Source organism: Phallusia mammillata, chromosome 2 (genome assembly GCF_965637545.1).
Source record: "Phallusia mammillata chromosome 2, kaPhaMamm4.hap1.1, whole genome shotgun sequence".
Lineage (NCBI taxonomy): Eukaryota > Metazoa > Chordata > Ascidiacea > Phlebobranchia > Ascidiidae > Phallusia > Phallusia mammillata.
Window position 1 is genome coordinate 10,078,832 of NC_137253.1, and position 14,530 is coordinate 10,093,361.

The following is a 14,530-nucleotide window of genomic DNA, read 5'->3' on the forward strand; positions in this document are numbered from 1 at the left end:
TACTATTTGTAACCTAAACTGTAATTATTTTACTGTTTATTTCGTGGGATTGACCATAATGACTTTAAACGTTGACATGCGAAATTGTAAACCAACCAATTTTACACACTATATTGTATTGCTTTTTTCAGACCAACTTAAGACTGTTATTTTTTGTCTGTTAAGTTACATTGTTCCATATTTAGTCAAGTCTGTTTGTGTTTAATCAACATGGAGTATGAAACGAGCCCAACAATGCGATACGATGGCACTGGAGATGTCCCAGCTGATGATAATCATAGTGAAAAAAATGGTGGCAGCACTGAAAGTGAAGGCAGCAGTGAAGGATTTGTAAAGGGTGAGATTTTGTTGTAAAATTTTAAAATGAACGCTTGCCCAAAGTTAAAAATTGGAACTCATATTGGCTGTACGTTTTTGTATAACCCTGTATGACTGGGGCCCTGTTTCAAAATTTGGAAATAACATGTTTTATGTCCTGCTTTTTAATGTAGTGGAGGAGGTGTTAGAAGAAGCTGAACAACAAGGACATTCACCCAGTGAAGATCTTCCTTCAGCCCCTGCTCCTACTCCTGCAACAGAGACAAAGGAAACCATACCAACAGGTACACTTATACAAAAAATTTATTTGTAATGTTGCATTTTGGGTGTTGGTATTTCTACTTTCTAAGTGTTGGCAAACATTTTAAACTGTTTGTTATTATTCCACCTTAAACAAAGTTGCATGAGTGGTTACAATTTTTTCACCCCTTTATTTATAATTTTTCTATACAGAGTTCACTAAACAAAACTGAAACAAAAACATTTAATGTTGGCTGTGCACATTTTATTGCTGTTTTTTTTAATGGCCAAAAGCCAGAGTTGCCACAATATATCAGACACCACCATCTCCACAACTCTGCCTTTAGCATAAGTTTTTCCGTGCTACACAATAATCATAAATGTGTATTTTACTATCTTCTGTTGTCAGTTTAAAATGCTGCCAATCTGACTGTACTATGACACCATAATGATTTGCTAAAAAATTGGTGATAATGGATAAACAATCTTATGTTTGGTAGTAGCATTTTGCTAGATTTATTTTGCACTTTTTTAGCATTCATTTTATATTTAATCATGCTTGAAAAACAATGTTATGTTGATTTTTCATTAAAACCTTATTTTTTTGCTTTCTGGCGTCACAGAAATGTCTATGATGAAGCATCTCGACCCAAGAGGTGAGAAATCTATGTGTGTTTTTTAAACCATTTCATGACTTTTATGCTTCCTTTAATGTGAACTTTTATTTTCAAGAATTTTTAGTTGAGGATTAGAACGAGGTGTAGTTGCTAGCTAAAGGTTAGATAAATTAGCATTTTGCAGCTCTGCACAACATTGCCAGAAAGTGTGGGAAAATACTGTGCTCACAAACTAACACAAAAAGTCTTTTCCTATACAGCATATTCAGAAACTTCTGTTGTCTGGTGTGCTAAAATTTGGTCATGAATAATTTGTCAGTGTTGAACTTTTAAACTTGGGCTTGTTCTAAATGTGGTCATTCTACGCTGAACTTGTTTGCTCGAAGAGTAATGTTTATGAAGTTTACGTTTGTAAATGTGACCATGTAAACAACACTTTAATTCTTTGTTTTAGTAAAAGCAAAATGCAATGCTTGAAAAATTTCCAGTCAAAAGTTCACCATACATAGTTACGATGATGTGTACGTTTGCAATGCATCACTTCCACACGTTTTAGTGGCACGCCTATACGGTAACATCTAAAGTCGCTTGCAAACGTCTTAAGCACACAGACTGGGCCATGTGACTCTGGCCCCTATGACGTAATGTCTTTCGCCAACGCGTAATCGATAGATGCAAGCATCGAAGACCGCTTGGGAAATGCTGAAAGCTTGATGAAATATTCATGGTGCAGGCAGCTGTGCTTGACTTCGTTAGATAAACTCCCAGGTTTGCCATATTTTTGGGTGCTGGTATTGCTCGTAACTGTAGCCTTAGGAACTGGTCGCTTTTGGTCTTGGAAGTGGTTAGCCGGCCGCACCCGAAAAGTAGCGTTTTGTGCTTATAATTGTTAGTCAGTTGACCATTGAATACCAGTGCTGTTCAACAGCTCTCGCCTCGCCAACAGCTCGCTCTTAGTCGCCATGAGTTCGCTTTACTACGGTAAGTGCCTTGTTTGTGACAGAGATATCTCGTATTTTCGCTTAGATTGTAACTGAGGTTTTTTTGCTTAAACTTTGACGTGGAAATGCGTATCTTTTGTCTGGAATCTGATTGTTTTGATGAAAAGATATTTCCAATTAACTTGTGTTTTTTTTGCCGGCGGCTACTAGAGTTCGCCCTTCTCGACAAGGCACAACATTAACAGTCGGGCGTTTTTAAAATCGTGACATAACATAGCTTGTATCTAAAATGACAAAGCTTTTATAACGCATTCGAAGTTCATGATGTGATTTCACACTAAAAGCGAAACGCCCGTCTAAGTAAACTATGTTGTGTGCAGTCCTAATCCGGGATCATTGCCTTGCCGTCCCACGAGGTTTACGGAAATGTTATCTAGGCAATTGTCGATAGTTGAATTGACTTCAACGTCACGCACTGATCATATTATTACCGTTCGCAATGGAGTAGAATGTAAACGAAGCTAGGCCTGCTAAAATGTCCCCAAAGTAAAAAACCCATGTTGCTTTGCATTTTTTTGCGGATTGTAAAATATTAACAAGTATTAAAAAAGGGGTAGCTTTTCTGCAAATCTATGATGATATAACTACAAGAGTGATATTAATGGATTGACAATTTTTACTACCCGCATAAACCAGTCTCGATTTGCAATTAGCCGGATTAAAACAATACAATTGGCAAATCAGTGGATGTTGTTTGCATTTGACACTACAGACATAGACAACCCCTTTTAAATCATACAACCTTTTAGGTAAACCGACCAAGCCTTAACAAACGTGTAACCGCCAACGCACTAGACCCAGCAGTTGTAAGTTACATGTCTGTACAAATTAAACGCTGTACAGATCCATAGCCAATATAAAAAACACTGTCAAACTTTGAAGCTTGTTAGACTTTGACCGCGGTTGGAGCCAAGCCTGACTTTTATAACCTTTGTTTCCCTGCTGTTCCCATTTACCTATTATTTGCTCACAATTTAGACGACGAACCGGCAAGCAACCAACGTTTGCAGGATTATTACGATCAGCTGCCCACAGAGACAGGTACCACAAGCACTTGGGTCATGCACGTTTTGTTCTCTGCCTCATGCGGTGTTTATTGGCGACTGTTGTCATTTTGGTCACCTGTGTGTGTTGTATTTGTGGTGTACGGTCTACAAAAATCGCGCTTGTGTAATTTGGCTGAATGCTTACGTAAAAGTAGGCCACATCGAGTGGTGCGCACTTCTAATGTCTGAAATGACACAAATTTCTCTTTCGTGATTCAATGTAACAGGTTTTATTGATTGCGTGTTAGTGTTAACGCCCAATGTCGGTTCAGGGTTGACGCCTAATAATGCACTGATGAGTCACCTACCCACCATAACCCTAAAAACTCGATGATTAATGCATAAAAAAACATTTTTCACCAAAAAAACGACCTATGGCCAAAGCATGTTGGTAAAAAACGCTTTACGAGAACTTGCAACAAAGTTTGGGGCAGTGGTTCCCACGTTAATCGACGAATTCCTCCCTTAAGAATTTAAACCATTTTTATTCCTCCCCAATACACTGCATAGTATATGCTAAGTAAACCGTACAAAGATCATTACAAGTTAGATCTTTTACCAACTACACAGGTTATATTCCCAAAGTGTCTATTTACAAACCACATGTAAAAATTATCCGTCAAGTTTCAAAATTCCTGCCGATTGGGATACACTGGTTTGAGGCAAGAGATACTGTAATACGAGTGTTAAGTGAAAAAAATCCTTAAACGAGTGTTAAGTGCTTAGATGCAGTCTGCGTGACAATCATCTATATTATCGGTATCTGCGCAACACAGAACCGCTGCGTCTTGCTGTGGCTACTGCCATGACGTCACACGCCTGAAATTGACGGCAGGCGTGAATGTTGAGCAATGCCATTACAGTCGTATGCAAATATTCCAACATTCACGTTGCATTGTGGTCACCAACACGTTGAATGGCATGGTGTACTGCTTGTTGTATGTCAACATGTGGATTTGCGTTTGCCGAGAATTTGTGTGTTCTCCTAAGTGGTACTCTTGTGGTGTTTTTCTTAAACGAAGGCGTCTGTTACAAGATAAATATGCAGTACAGTATAATCAAGAGTTGTAAACTCGTGCACGAATCTGTGGTATTTGTAACAGTTACTGCTGTGTTTTCCAATAGTAAAGTGCCCTTTCTGTTCACTTAACTAGCCCTCCTGTCTCCTGCGCAACATGTTGTATGCTTAATGTAAGGAATAATGAAAAAAGTTAACCATAAAATTTTAAGCCCCGTTTGTCGCTGAAGAAGAGTCTGATCCAGCAAACCTTCACTCTAACGTCTACGAATCCCATCCTGATCCCATTCTTCCGGATGTGGTGGAGGCTCCTCCTGCCTCTCGTCATGATGAGAACTTCGCTCCTCTCGTGGACATCCCAGCTTCTTCGTTTACTGGCGTTACCGACCTGATTGGGGAGGGCGACGAATCTCCGGAAGAGCTTCTGAAACAAGGTGGATGTTACGCTTGTGTGTCTTCACTCCCCGTTTTTCACAAGACAAGCATTTTGTCGTGGCTCTGTTGTGTTGCGAGTGTCGTGCTGTTGTAAGTTTGTCCATTCACAAAAGTGTGGCTGTCACATGAAGAGATCACAGCAGGTTTTGAGATCAAAAATGCTGAGTCAGCAGTTTCTTCCGCTTAATTCTGATTTCGCTTCCGTGTGGCCGTGAAGCTTTGTGTTTGGCACACTGTGGTGTAATTGTGTTTTGTCACTAGCATTGACGTTGTGCAGTTCTTGCTGGTTTGGTATGAACCAATTTAGATATCATCGCCCAACATAGGAAGTTCATCTGGCTAAAAATCCAACTAAGAGAATGTTTATGAATGTGCATGATGTGGAAGCTGTCTTTGTTCAACCGACTAAGAGGGGATTGTTTTATCAAGCAATGGGTTTTAAAAAAGGATTTAAAGTAACGAACGGAAAAAAGGTAGAAGCTAATATATGTATGAATCCTTTTCCGTGGTATATACGGGTTGTGCATTTGTTGCATCATTGTGGAAAGGAATTAGTTTCTAGTAATCGCTTATTGTTTGTAAAGCCTAATTTTAATTGCAACAAAATCAACTTAGCAGTAAGTCGTTCGTGAGCTTAGATTTATGAATGGAAATCGGATTTCCCACGTTAAAACAGCCGCACACCGACCTTTGCCCCCTTCCTTTCAATCGTCACGACCAGGCCCCACGAGAGGGGGGTGCAGCCGGTGCGCCGTACCGGGGCCCATGATAGTCTAGGGGGCCCCATAATTATTAAGTTGGAGATTACAGGGTGATGAAATGTGTACTTTTAAAATTGTTTTGAAACTAATAAATGTTGATGCTGATCGCCGAATGTGGAGTTTGATTTGTTTGTAGTGCAACTCTATGCAACAAGTTTTATGATTGTTACGTTGGTGCATGCGCGAATTTTAGCGAGATCTCTTTTTGGTGTTTCTACTTTATTGTGCCACAGTTGTGTCCGTTGTTTGGTAAGAATTATCCACATTTGCGCTGACTACATAGTGCTGGTGAGTTTTCTGGACGTAGCATTTGTTACACGTATTTGATTTGGTCACAGCTTTGGTAGTAAGCGAGGTGCTTTATTGGACCATATTTGTTAACGTATAAGCGATAAAGCGACAGTTATGTGTGTGTGTGTGTGAAGACGTTTACTTTGCTGTGTGCCTTCGACCCTTCGTATTAACATTTTTAATTGGTCTGTACGTACCTATGTGAAAATTACCACCAATGCAGTTATTATTTTAAACAAATTAGCAGTGATGGGGTGTCATGTCCGACTCAAGTCACATTTTTCGAAAGCTTGACTTGACTTGTGTCTTCTCAGCTGTGAAAAGTCTTGGCTTGACTCGATATACCAACAAAAACAGGAAATCTTTTACCAGATAACCTGTTCAGTTGGCTTTAACCAAACAATAGCAGAACTTTACTGAGCGATTTGTAGGTATTTTTGTTGGTATACCGAGTATATATATTTTATATTTTTGTGGTCATTTCATCCGGCCCTCGACCATATTTTTTGGTTTGTGAAATCGTATTGGTAACTTTGTAACATTCAAAAATTAAACTACTCCCTACGAAAGTTTTCCTGTCGCGATATGTGGAATTGATATTACCTAGTTTCATAAGGTTACAACGCGCCTATGATTGATTCAAAGCCAGTTTGTTACGTCACAGACAAGACTACAAGTGCTGATTGTGCGCAAACAATTGCCTTCCTAGGTTACTTGTGACGTAATATACAAACATTGCTCGTAAGATGAGACTAACTATATTAGGGGACGGCAACCACTGGCACGCGTGTCAAGGTTGGCACGCTAGGAGGTTTTTATGGCACGCCAACCGATTTGTGTGTTTATATTGAAGTAACAATTTAACCTGTTACACTGCTTGTTTATAGTTTTTATCATGCCATGGTCTTAAAATTCAGCCTTTGGCACGCGTCGCCTAAAAGGTTGCCGACCCTTGAACTATACAGTTTAACAGTCGCATTACCAGATTTTGGGATTGTAGAAATACCATGTCTTGGCGCTGAAAAAAGTTTGTGGTGAACTCTGGTTTAGGCGAACACAGTACATGTCAAGACCAATATTTGCTTTTGAGCGTTTACTTTGCTGTACGAACGCTATAGTGCATGCATTAAAAAGAATTTTATGTTTTTAAAACTGTAAAGGTTTGACGTTATTGTCCAAGCTGTTTAATGAGTGCGGCTAGCTTGCTTTTGATTGTTCTTTTGGCGAATAAACGTATTAAACGCTTGATCATCAGCACACAAATAGTGTTCAAAGGGAGGCCCAGAAATTGACTTGCACCAGCATATTTTTTTTCTCTCCAGGGCCCTGGTCACGACCGTTTGTCACGTGACAAGACGTAACTTGAGACTATTGTGGATTGGAGTGTCTGTTGTAAACCAATACTGGCCAGACACACGCTTTCGTGTAGAAGTGACGGTGCTGTTGTAAATGATATTATTTTTGTGACAATATTTTCTGGTAACTCTTTACATTACATCTGTGGCATATTTTTATGGTTTTTTATTTGTTTTTAAGTCCGTCTTGCATCAAAACTTACCTAAAGGCTCCTGATAATATGCTGTTAGTGGTCATACGTGCATTTTTGCTTTGCCGTTGGGTGTCGCTCGCAAGGTAATGCATATAAATCGAGTTTGATTTTCAACACTTGGTTATGTTTCAATTTCATTGTTGGACGTTTAGGTTTCGGTTTTGGTTGTCGTTACTTCCTGGTTTGTTGGTGCATATATTTGAGAAACTTTACTTCACTAACAGTAATTGGACACAGACTGAGATAACAATTTCTATTTGTTTGAAACAATATCTATACAAAAGTTCTATACCCTGTGTAATACACTTAAAGAACAGCTGTTAATGCAATTATTTTGCTATCAATGGGTTTTACCGTACAATGGCGTTTTCAGTTTACTCTATAATTATATCCATACTTCAGTTTCAAGTAACGCAATCGCATTACAGTTTACATACAACGTTCCTAACCAATTTCCAATCATCCTTAATTAAACCAACAAATGCGTGGCGGCATAATCGGGTCACGTGATTTGGTGACGTCGACCCCAATTTTCCAGAGAGCGAGCTTTTCCAAAGGGTGCGTTTGAGCTCTCAGGGTGCTTTAATTAGTAGCGCGCATCGCTTGTCGCACACACATACACTTGCCTCTCAACAGCTGCGTTTGTTTCTTTAGTGCGGTGCACGTGGACAGTTTTGAGTCAGAAATGTCATGGCTTGTGCTCAGGACCTAAGATGCGCTGCTAATTAGTGACCAAGTCATGGCCTTCCGGTTTGCGGTTTCGTCAGAAAAGTCATTTTCAGGCCTTCTATTGTTTTGTGGAAAAATCTGGAGTCAACTTCCTTCGAAACTGTAAAGTTGTGGCGTGTAGATGCATTCAAACGCGTAGGTTCAGTTGCGGATGGCATTCATTGCAATATGGTAGCTAGAGTAAAACGATTGGTTATGGCTTATACTTGGTTGACCTGTAACCATTATATTAAACAGTTCTGTCTATCACTGTTTTTAATATTGCACAATTGCTGTACTTATCACGTAATTCATATCGATATTGCAATATTCGCGCCATAGCTGCGTCAAATGTGACGATTTTGACTCGCCGTTGTCAATTGATTCTACTCTGACGATGTCTATATCCACTGCTTACTGTAAAATACGCATGAAAATCGAATAGCCCGTTGTTCTTTGAGTTCAGGCGTGTGAAATACTGAAAAGCCGTGTGCAGGTGTCAATAAAATACTGGTCAGATATCCCACTCTAGTGGCTAGCGCTACTTTACCATCATCTACGTTTTTTGAACATGACCTCGTACGGCTTGACAGGTGCAAGGATCGATAAATTTTGATGCAGACAACCTTCGGTGCGAAATTGCGTACCGGATGAACGTTGGTATAACGAAGGACCAAATACCCTGCATTCGTTGATGCTTAAGCAGTGCAGCAGCATAGTCTAAAATGTAGGGCCGTACGTTTTCTTAAGACGCTGAAAACAAGTCGCTTAGGATTTGTAACAACGTTATCTACCTATTCTTCAAGGTTGAATATATTTCTATTTGAACTCGGGTTTTAACTCCGGTTTGGCTTGTTATTCAGAATAAAAAATGTTTAAAAAAAAACATGAAACTATCAAATCTGAAAAAAGTTTATTTGCAATAAAAACGTTTTTAGGTTGTTTATCTTGGAAAATAATGTCAGATTTGATAGTTTCATGTTTTTTGTTTTGTTAAAATTTCATGTCAGTGTTATGGTGATATTTTGTAAATAACATGTTATGCATAATGACTTAGTTCCTATTCAAGTGTTTATTTTTTAGCAACAATAGTGTTGACTGTTTTCACATACCCATAAACAATACTGACAATGTCCGTTGTGAAAGCTTGTTAAAAAGCTCCACGTTGTAATTTTGAACAGTGTAAGTCCTGTGTTTCGCTTTGTATGCTTTGTGGTAACATCCACTTTTGTGACAGGACGGGTGGTTCCACTCTATTAGATGTAAAATGTTTTACTGCATAGGTGTACAGCATTTCCGTAGGTTGCAGAGACTACCTGTTCATACATCCTGCTTGGCTAAGTGCTAAAACGCCACTGTACTATTAGGTTGCTATTATTTATTGGACTGCTGTGGTACTGTACACTCAAGTATGACTGGTAGAACAACTTTTGAGCTTGTTACTTCTTTTTTTAAAGTGGTAAATGAAATTGAAAGGCATTGTAGCTTCTTTAAATGGTATCTATTTTCTGGCAGTCTGTTTAAAATTTAAAAATTGTAGTACATGACTGAACTGTGAACAATGGGTGACAAGAAAGGTGAAACCGAGATCAAACAGGAGTGTGAAGGTATTATCAAATAGAAAGTTGTTTGGTTTTTGTTTTGGTGGTGTTGGGAATAATTTGAAATTGAAAACTAGAGATGGTTTGGTGATGGATGCATCGGTTTGTTGTAGTTTTTTTTGAGGGGGAAATTGGTAACCTTCAGATGAACTTGCTATGTTATGCAAATGACCTACATTCACACAGTGTGTTACGTCATAGCTCAAATGATTTTGATTGCTCATCACTCATGTAAATCAGTATCAAGTCAACCAAAACTTGTTAAAATGCATTGCGTGGTTGCCTTTTGCCATTGCAGAGGAACCGACTCTGCCAGAACCAATTGAGCCTGAAATTCCAACTCCAGAGCCCCTTGATCCCCCTAAGCCTGAAACTGAACCCGAAACAGTGCCTCCGGTGGTGGAGGAGGTAGAGAAACCTCCAGAGGGTGGAGCGTCATCGTCTTTTGATGTTTCATCCCTGCTTAAGTGTGACGTTGGTGGAGGTATTAGCCGAATTTGCATGTTGTGTTAGTGTGCTGGTCACCACAACACAAAACAGTTGTTAGTTAAGCTATTTAGCCACAGTTTGCATTCAACTTGCAGTGAACACTGATTTTTAAAGCAATCGAAGCTTTGGGCATGAAACAAACACACAAATTCACAAAAGAATTGTGTGAAAAATGTAAATGGCATGGCAACTTATGATTGCACAACATTTGTGACTATGGTAAAAAACAACAACTTTAAAAGTCTATTTCGAAGTAAGGTTTGACAAAACATATACAATATAACACAATGAGCTTGTTAATGAACATCAAAATTTGTAGTACTGATTTACTGTGACACGAACAGTTAAGTTTTTGTTTTTATAAGTTCTAAAAAATCCGGTTAATCGAACTTTTTCGTGCAATAAGGGTATGATCATTTTTTAACAAATGGCTATAGTTGGGTTTTGCAATCCCTACGCAAATATTGTCAAAAATAGCACAAAGAAGTGCATGTAATATAAAAGACACAGGTTTAAAGCTGAATTTTGCTATGCCCCATACTAGATTTGAAAGTAATGGGTTTGGTTTGAAACCACCTCACATCCCATTTTCCCTCACGGTCTGGCAATGTTGTGCTTGCGCTTGAGCCTTGCAGCATGGGCAGGTAAGCAAGTAAAATTGCTTGTGTACTTTCAGGGTTGGACGAGAAGAGTAGCTCAGTGCAGTGTGATGATCCAGGTACAATTCACAGCCCAAATCAATAAAATCAATATCCAGTTGTTGCCTTGTACCATTGCTTGTCATTGGATACACACTTACCACGCATTATAACTAGTTATTCAAACCTAGTGGTAGAAGATAGTAATGCAAAACATTATTTATGCTTTTTTAATTGCATTTCCAAAGTCAAATCAATAAAGTCAATATCCAGTTGTTGCCATGTACCATTGCTTGTCATTGGATACACATTCACACATTCTAAGCAGTTATTCAAACCTAGTGATAGCAGATTGAAGTGCAAAAGCATTGCTTCATTTCTTCTAATGACATTTTCAAAGTCACAGCCTAAAACAATATCTAGTTGTTGCCTTACCATTGCTTATCATTGCATACACACACTTACACATTTAACCAGTTATTTAAGCCCATTTGATTGAAGATAAAAATGCAAAAAAACTTACTTATGGCCATTCTAAATGCACTTTATTGTAGGCTTTGCATTTTTACCCAAAGTAGTCACGTTTTATTATATATATTTTAATGATTTTTTCTGCAAGTAAAACAGGGTTGAAAAACGGTTGCAGTTTTGCCCCAAATCAGATTATCCTTCTGTGAACCACTAAACTTAAACTAAGCAACAGTTCACCGTATCACTTGACACCACATTATATGTCTATTAAAACATCACTTAATGGTAGAAGCACTCTGTACCTTTCTTACACACAGAAAGTTGCATATATATATTGTAGCCCAGTAAGCTCGCAAACAGTTTCACTACAGCATGCAAATATTGGCAGATTTCATGTCAGTTTTGCTATGAAGTGGCAGCAGTACAGTACAGCATCATGCAGTCATTCAGTGTAGTGGAGCATGATTTGTTGCATGTATTTTTTGGTGTGCATCTTTTTTGGTGTTAGCTTTATTTACTTTGCTTTATTTTTTAAAATGTTGACCGTATAATAACTGCTTTGTTTGTTTTTTTCCTGCAAGCTTTTGCGTTTTGGCATGAATGCAGTAAGTATGCTTTTCAGAAATGCAATCAGAGATGGATTTTGGCAGGTTTTTTATACTGGATTCTTTTGATCGTTGTTTGACATTTGCTTTTAAAACTTAAAATGTGTTTAAAATCCAGCATGGCACTTCCACCTTTTGTTTTTAAAGCCACAAGCACAATCTTTTCACAAAACAAAATCTTCACTGCTCTCGTACTAAACCTGTTTTGCCATTTAGTCGTGGACCTGCTCTACTGGAAGGATGTTAAGGTGTCAGCTGTGACATTTGGTCTAACACTGCTGATTCTTAATTCTCTCTGCTGCTGCAGTATAGTGTCGGTGTTCTCTTACCTGGCGCTGTCACTTCTCACTGTCACAATCTCATTTCGCTTCTACAAGTTTGTCATTCAGACACTTAACGGAACACAACAGCCCAACCCATTCCAGTGAGTGTAATAATCATCAACTGTACATGTGATGTATACAGTTATAATGCCTAATCAATTTAAACAAATAATATACAGTCAACCTTGGTTAATCTGGACCTGTTTGGGTGACAAAATTTGCCTGGATTGGGCAAATGAGCCGACGTTGATTAGTTAAAGCCTAAGCACATTCCAAATCAGGCAATGATCTGGATTAGCCAAATCCAGTTTAACCGAGCTTTACTGTATATCCGAGAAGAATGATTTATTTTCACTGTTGCAAACATATTTGGCCTAAGGTAGTGCTTGGTGTTTGGCATCTGTTTCCTGATGAAATGTTTTGGTTTCCCTAAGTAAGCCTTTAAGTTGGAGACTACATACAACATAATAACTTCCTTGTAGATCGTTACTTGATGCGGAAGTGACATTGTCAGCCGAACAGGTTCGCAAGTACACTGATGCTATTTTGTCACGAGTAAATGGTTTTATTGTCAACACCCGAGATCTGTTGCTGGTGAAAAATACAGTTGCTTCACTTAAGGTAATTTAATTTGGATACCTTTGCAACAGTCTTTCTGTTTTGTCAAAGTTATATTGCTGTTACTGAACATTAAACTTTTTGTCTGCAGTTTGGAGTTCTCTTGTGGTTGCTCACTTACATCGGAGCTTGTTTTAATGGTCTCACTATTCTCATCATCAGTAAGTGCTGAGATAATTTGTCGATCTAATTCTATTTGAGTTGAGTTTATTTTTGTGGGTGGCAGTACAAATGCGCTAAATATTTACCATGCTAGAAGTACTGTACAATGTTAAGATGCGACTAAGTGGATCAATTTCGGGACTTCAACTTTTTTGTTAACATAATGAGGCAAAGTACCTTAAATGCCTAAAATAGATATGCCTTAATTTATTTAAAAAAACACAAAGTTTGTGCATTGTTTGCAGGCGACGTCATGGCTTTTGTTCTTCCCCCAGTCTATCAGAAATATCAAAAGCCCATTGACAATTACTATGGCCAAGCCGCTGGAAAAGCATGTGAAGTTATGACCCTTGTACGATCTAAAATTCCTGGTGCCAAGCCTAAAGCAGAGTAACTCTGGTTCAGAGGCTTGAAAAAAAGGGGCCGACTTAGCCATATTTTTGTGTCGTTTCATTGTTCTATAACTCTTGTGTGTGTAAAGGTTAAAGTTTTTTGAGGTATGTTCTGTTTTTGGTGGTTCTAATATAAAACAGTGGATCGGGGCACATAAGTCTGTGAGGTACCTAAGAATCACTAGGAAAAAGTTGTTAAATTTGAGGACCCTATTTTCATTGCAATTAGCCTGTTTGGTAAATTCGTCATGTTTTGGTGCATGCGTTGATTGTTTTGTTGTATTGTGTTGCTAACTTACAACAAAACAACCTTTCAAATTTCTAATAAAACATAAAAATGGTATTTTAGGAAATTTATAGAACATGTTACAATACTTTGCCTAAATGGTTTCCTATAAGTATGTCTACATGAAAACTATTTGTACTTTCAGAATATATCACTAAAGTTTGCAATGTGTTCTGTTTGTTTTTCAATGCAATTCACTATCTGCACATTGCACAAAGCAACTAGGTTTATTTGTGGCTTTTGTAAGTGTCATGTTAGATGTTTGGCCCCTTATACAAACTGTACAAATCTTTTTGCTGTTTGCATTCTCCTGCTAAAACGTGTAAAGTTCTAATGTTAAATTGCCTGTTGCTTCGTCATGCTTTTGCATTTGGTTCTTGAGTATTCTTCACAACAAAATGCTTGACACCACAAATAAACTGGTGACAACACATTTGTTTGGTGGATTTTTAGCAGAGCTGCCAAGCGATTTATTGATGACGGTTAGGGCTATTAGGGTCCGGGTGAGGATTTGTAATCAACAATATTTCAATCTTAGAAACCTTTTTGGGGGTAGTTACGATAACATTAGGGGGAGTTTACGCATCTTGAAAATATCAGCCCAAACTGGTATCTAAGATTGAATTGTACACGTAGATCGCGCAGATTGCGTATTTTGGAGTATCCCGCCCTTGGTAGTAGCAGTGGTGAGATTAAAATTTTTGTCAGCCGGTTCCATCACAAAAGTGATGTTTTTCAGCCGGTTCTGTTACAAAAAGTCATATACAGTAACCAGTAATGCTAACCGGTTCGCTGATTTCATACAATTTTGTGAGATGGTTTTATAGAACCGGTGCGAACCGGCTGAATCCCATCCACTTGGAGTAGCACACTCTGAAACGACCAAAGGCCACACCTTCGCAGCCTGACCTATTTTATTGCAGATCTGAGATCACATGGGCCGGCCCAGAAGCAATGCCAC

General features: G+C 38.5%; 1 protein-coding gene across 12 annotated transcripts; it reads left to right on the forward strand.

Annotated features, from left to right (window-relative positions):
* The first annotated feature begins 112 nt into the window (after positions 1-112).
* LOC145213601 (reticulon-1-A-like) lies at positions 113-14,002 on the forward strand. 12 transcript variants are annotated; one of them, XM_080081947.1, is made up of 12 exons: positions 113-337; positions 492-602; positions 1,182-1,214; positions 3,155-3,217; positions 4,453-4,674; positions 9,884-10,069; positions 10,751-10,792; positions 11,765-11,833; positions 12,005-12,212; positions 12,594-12,732; positions 12,821-12,890; positions 13,137-14,002. In XM_080081947.1, exons 1-12 carry the CDS (start codon positions 211-213, stop codon positions 13,283-13,285), a joined length of 1,419 nt encoding a protein of 472 aa, XP_079938073.1. In that variant the 5' UTR covers positions 113-210; the 3' UTR covers positions 13,286-14,002. The 12 variants fall into 12 exon arrangements, with proteins under 12 accessions (XP_079938073.1, XP_079938076.1, XP_079938078.1 ...); XM_080081950.1 differs by having other exon boundaries at positions 11,765-11,788; XM_080081952.1 differs by lacking the exon at positions 11,765-11,833.
* The last annotated feature ends 528 nt before the right edge of the window (positions 14,003-14,530 follow it).

What these genes read in the sequence shown, in the direction of transcription:
- LOC145213601 (XM_080081947.1), top strand. Translation starts at nt 211, where the DNA reads ATGGAGTATGAAACGAGCCCAACAATGCGATACGATGGCACTGGAGAT. An exon ending in GAAGCATCTCGACCCAAGAG is followed by an intron (nt 1,215 to 3,154) that starts GTGAGAAATCTA and finishes CTCACAATTTAG; the next exon opens with ACGACGAACCGGCAAGCAAC. An exon ending in TAAGTGTGACGTTGGTGGAG is followed by an intron (nt 10,070 to 10,750) that starts GTATTAGCCGAA and finishes GTGTACTTTCAG; the next exon opens with GGTTGGACGAGAAGAGTAGC.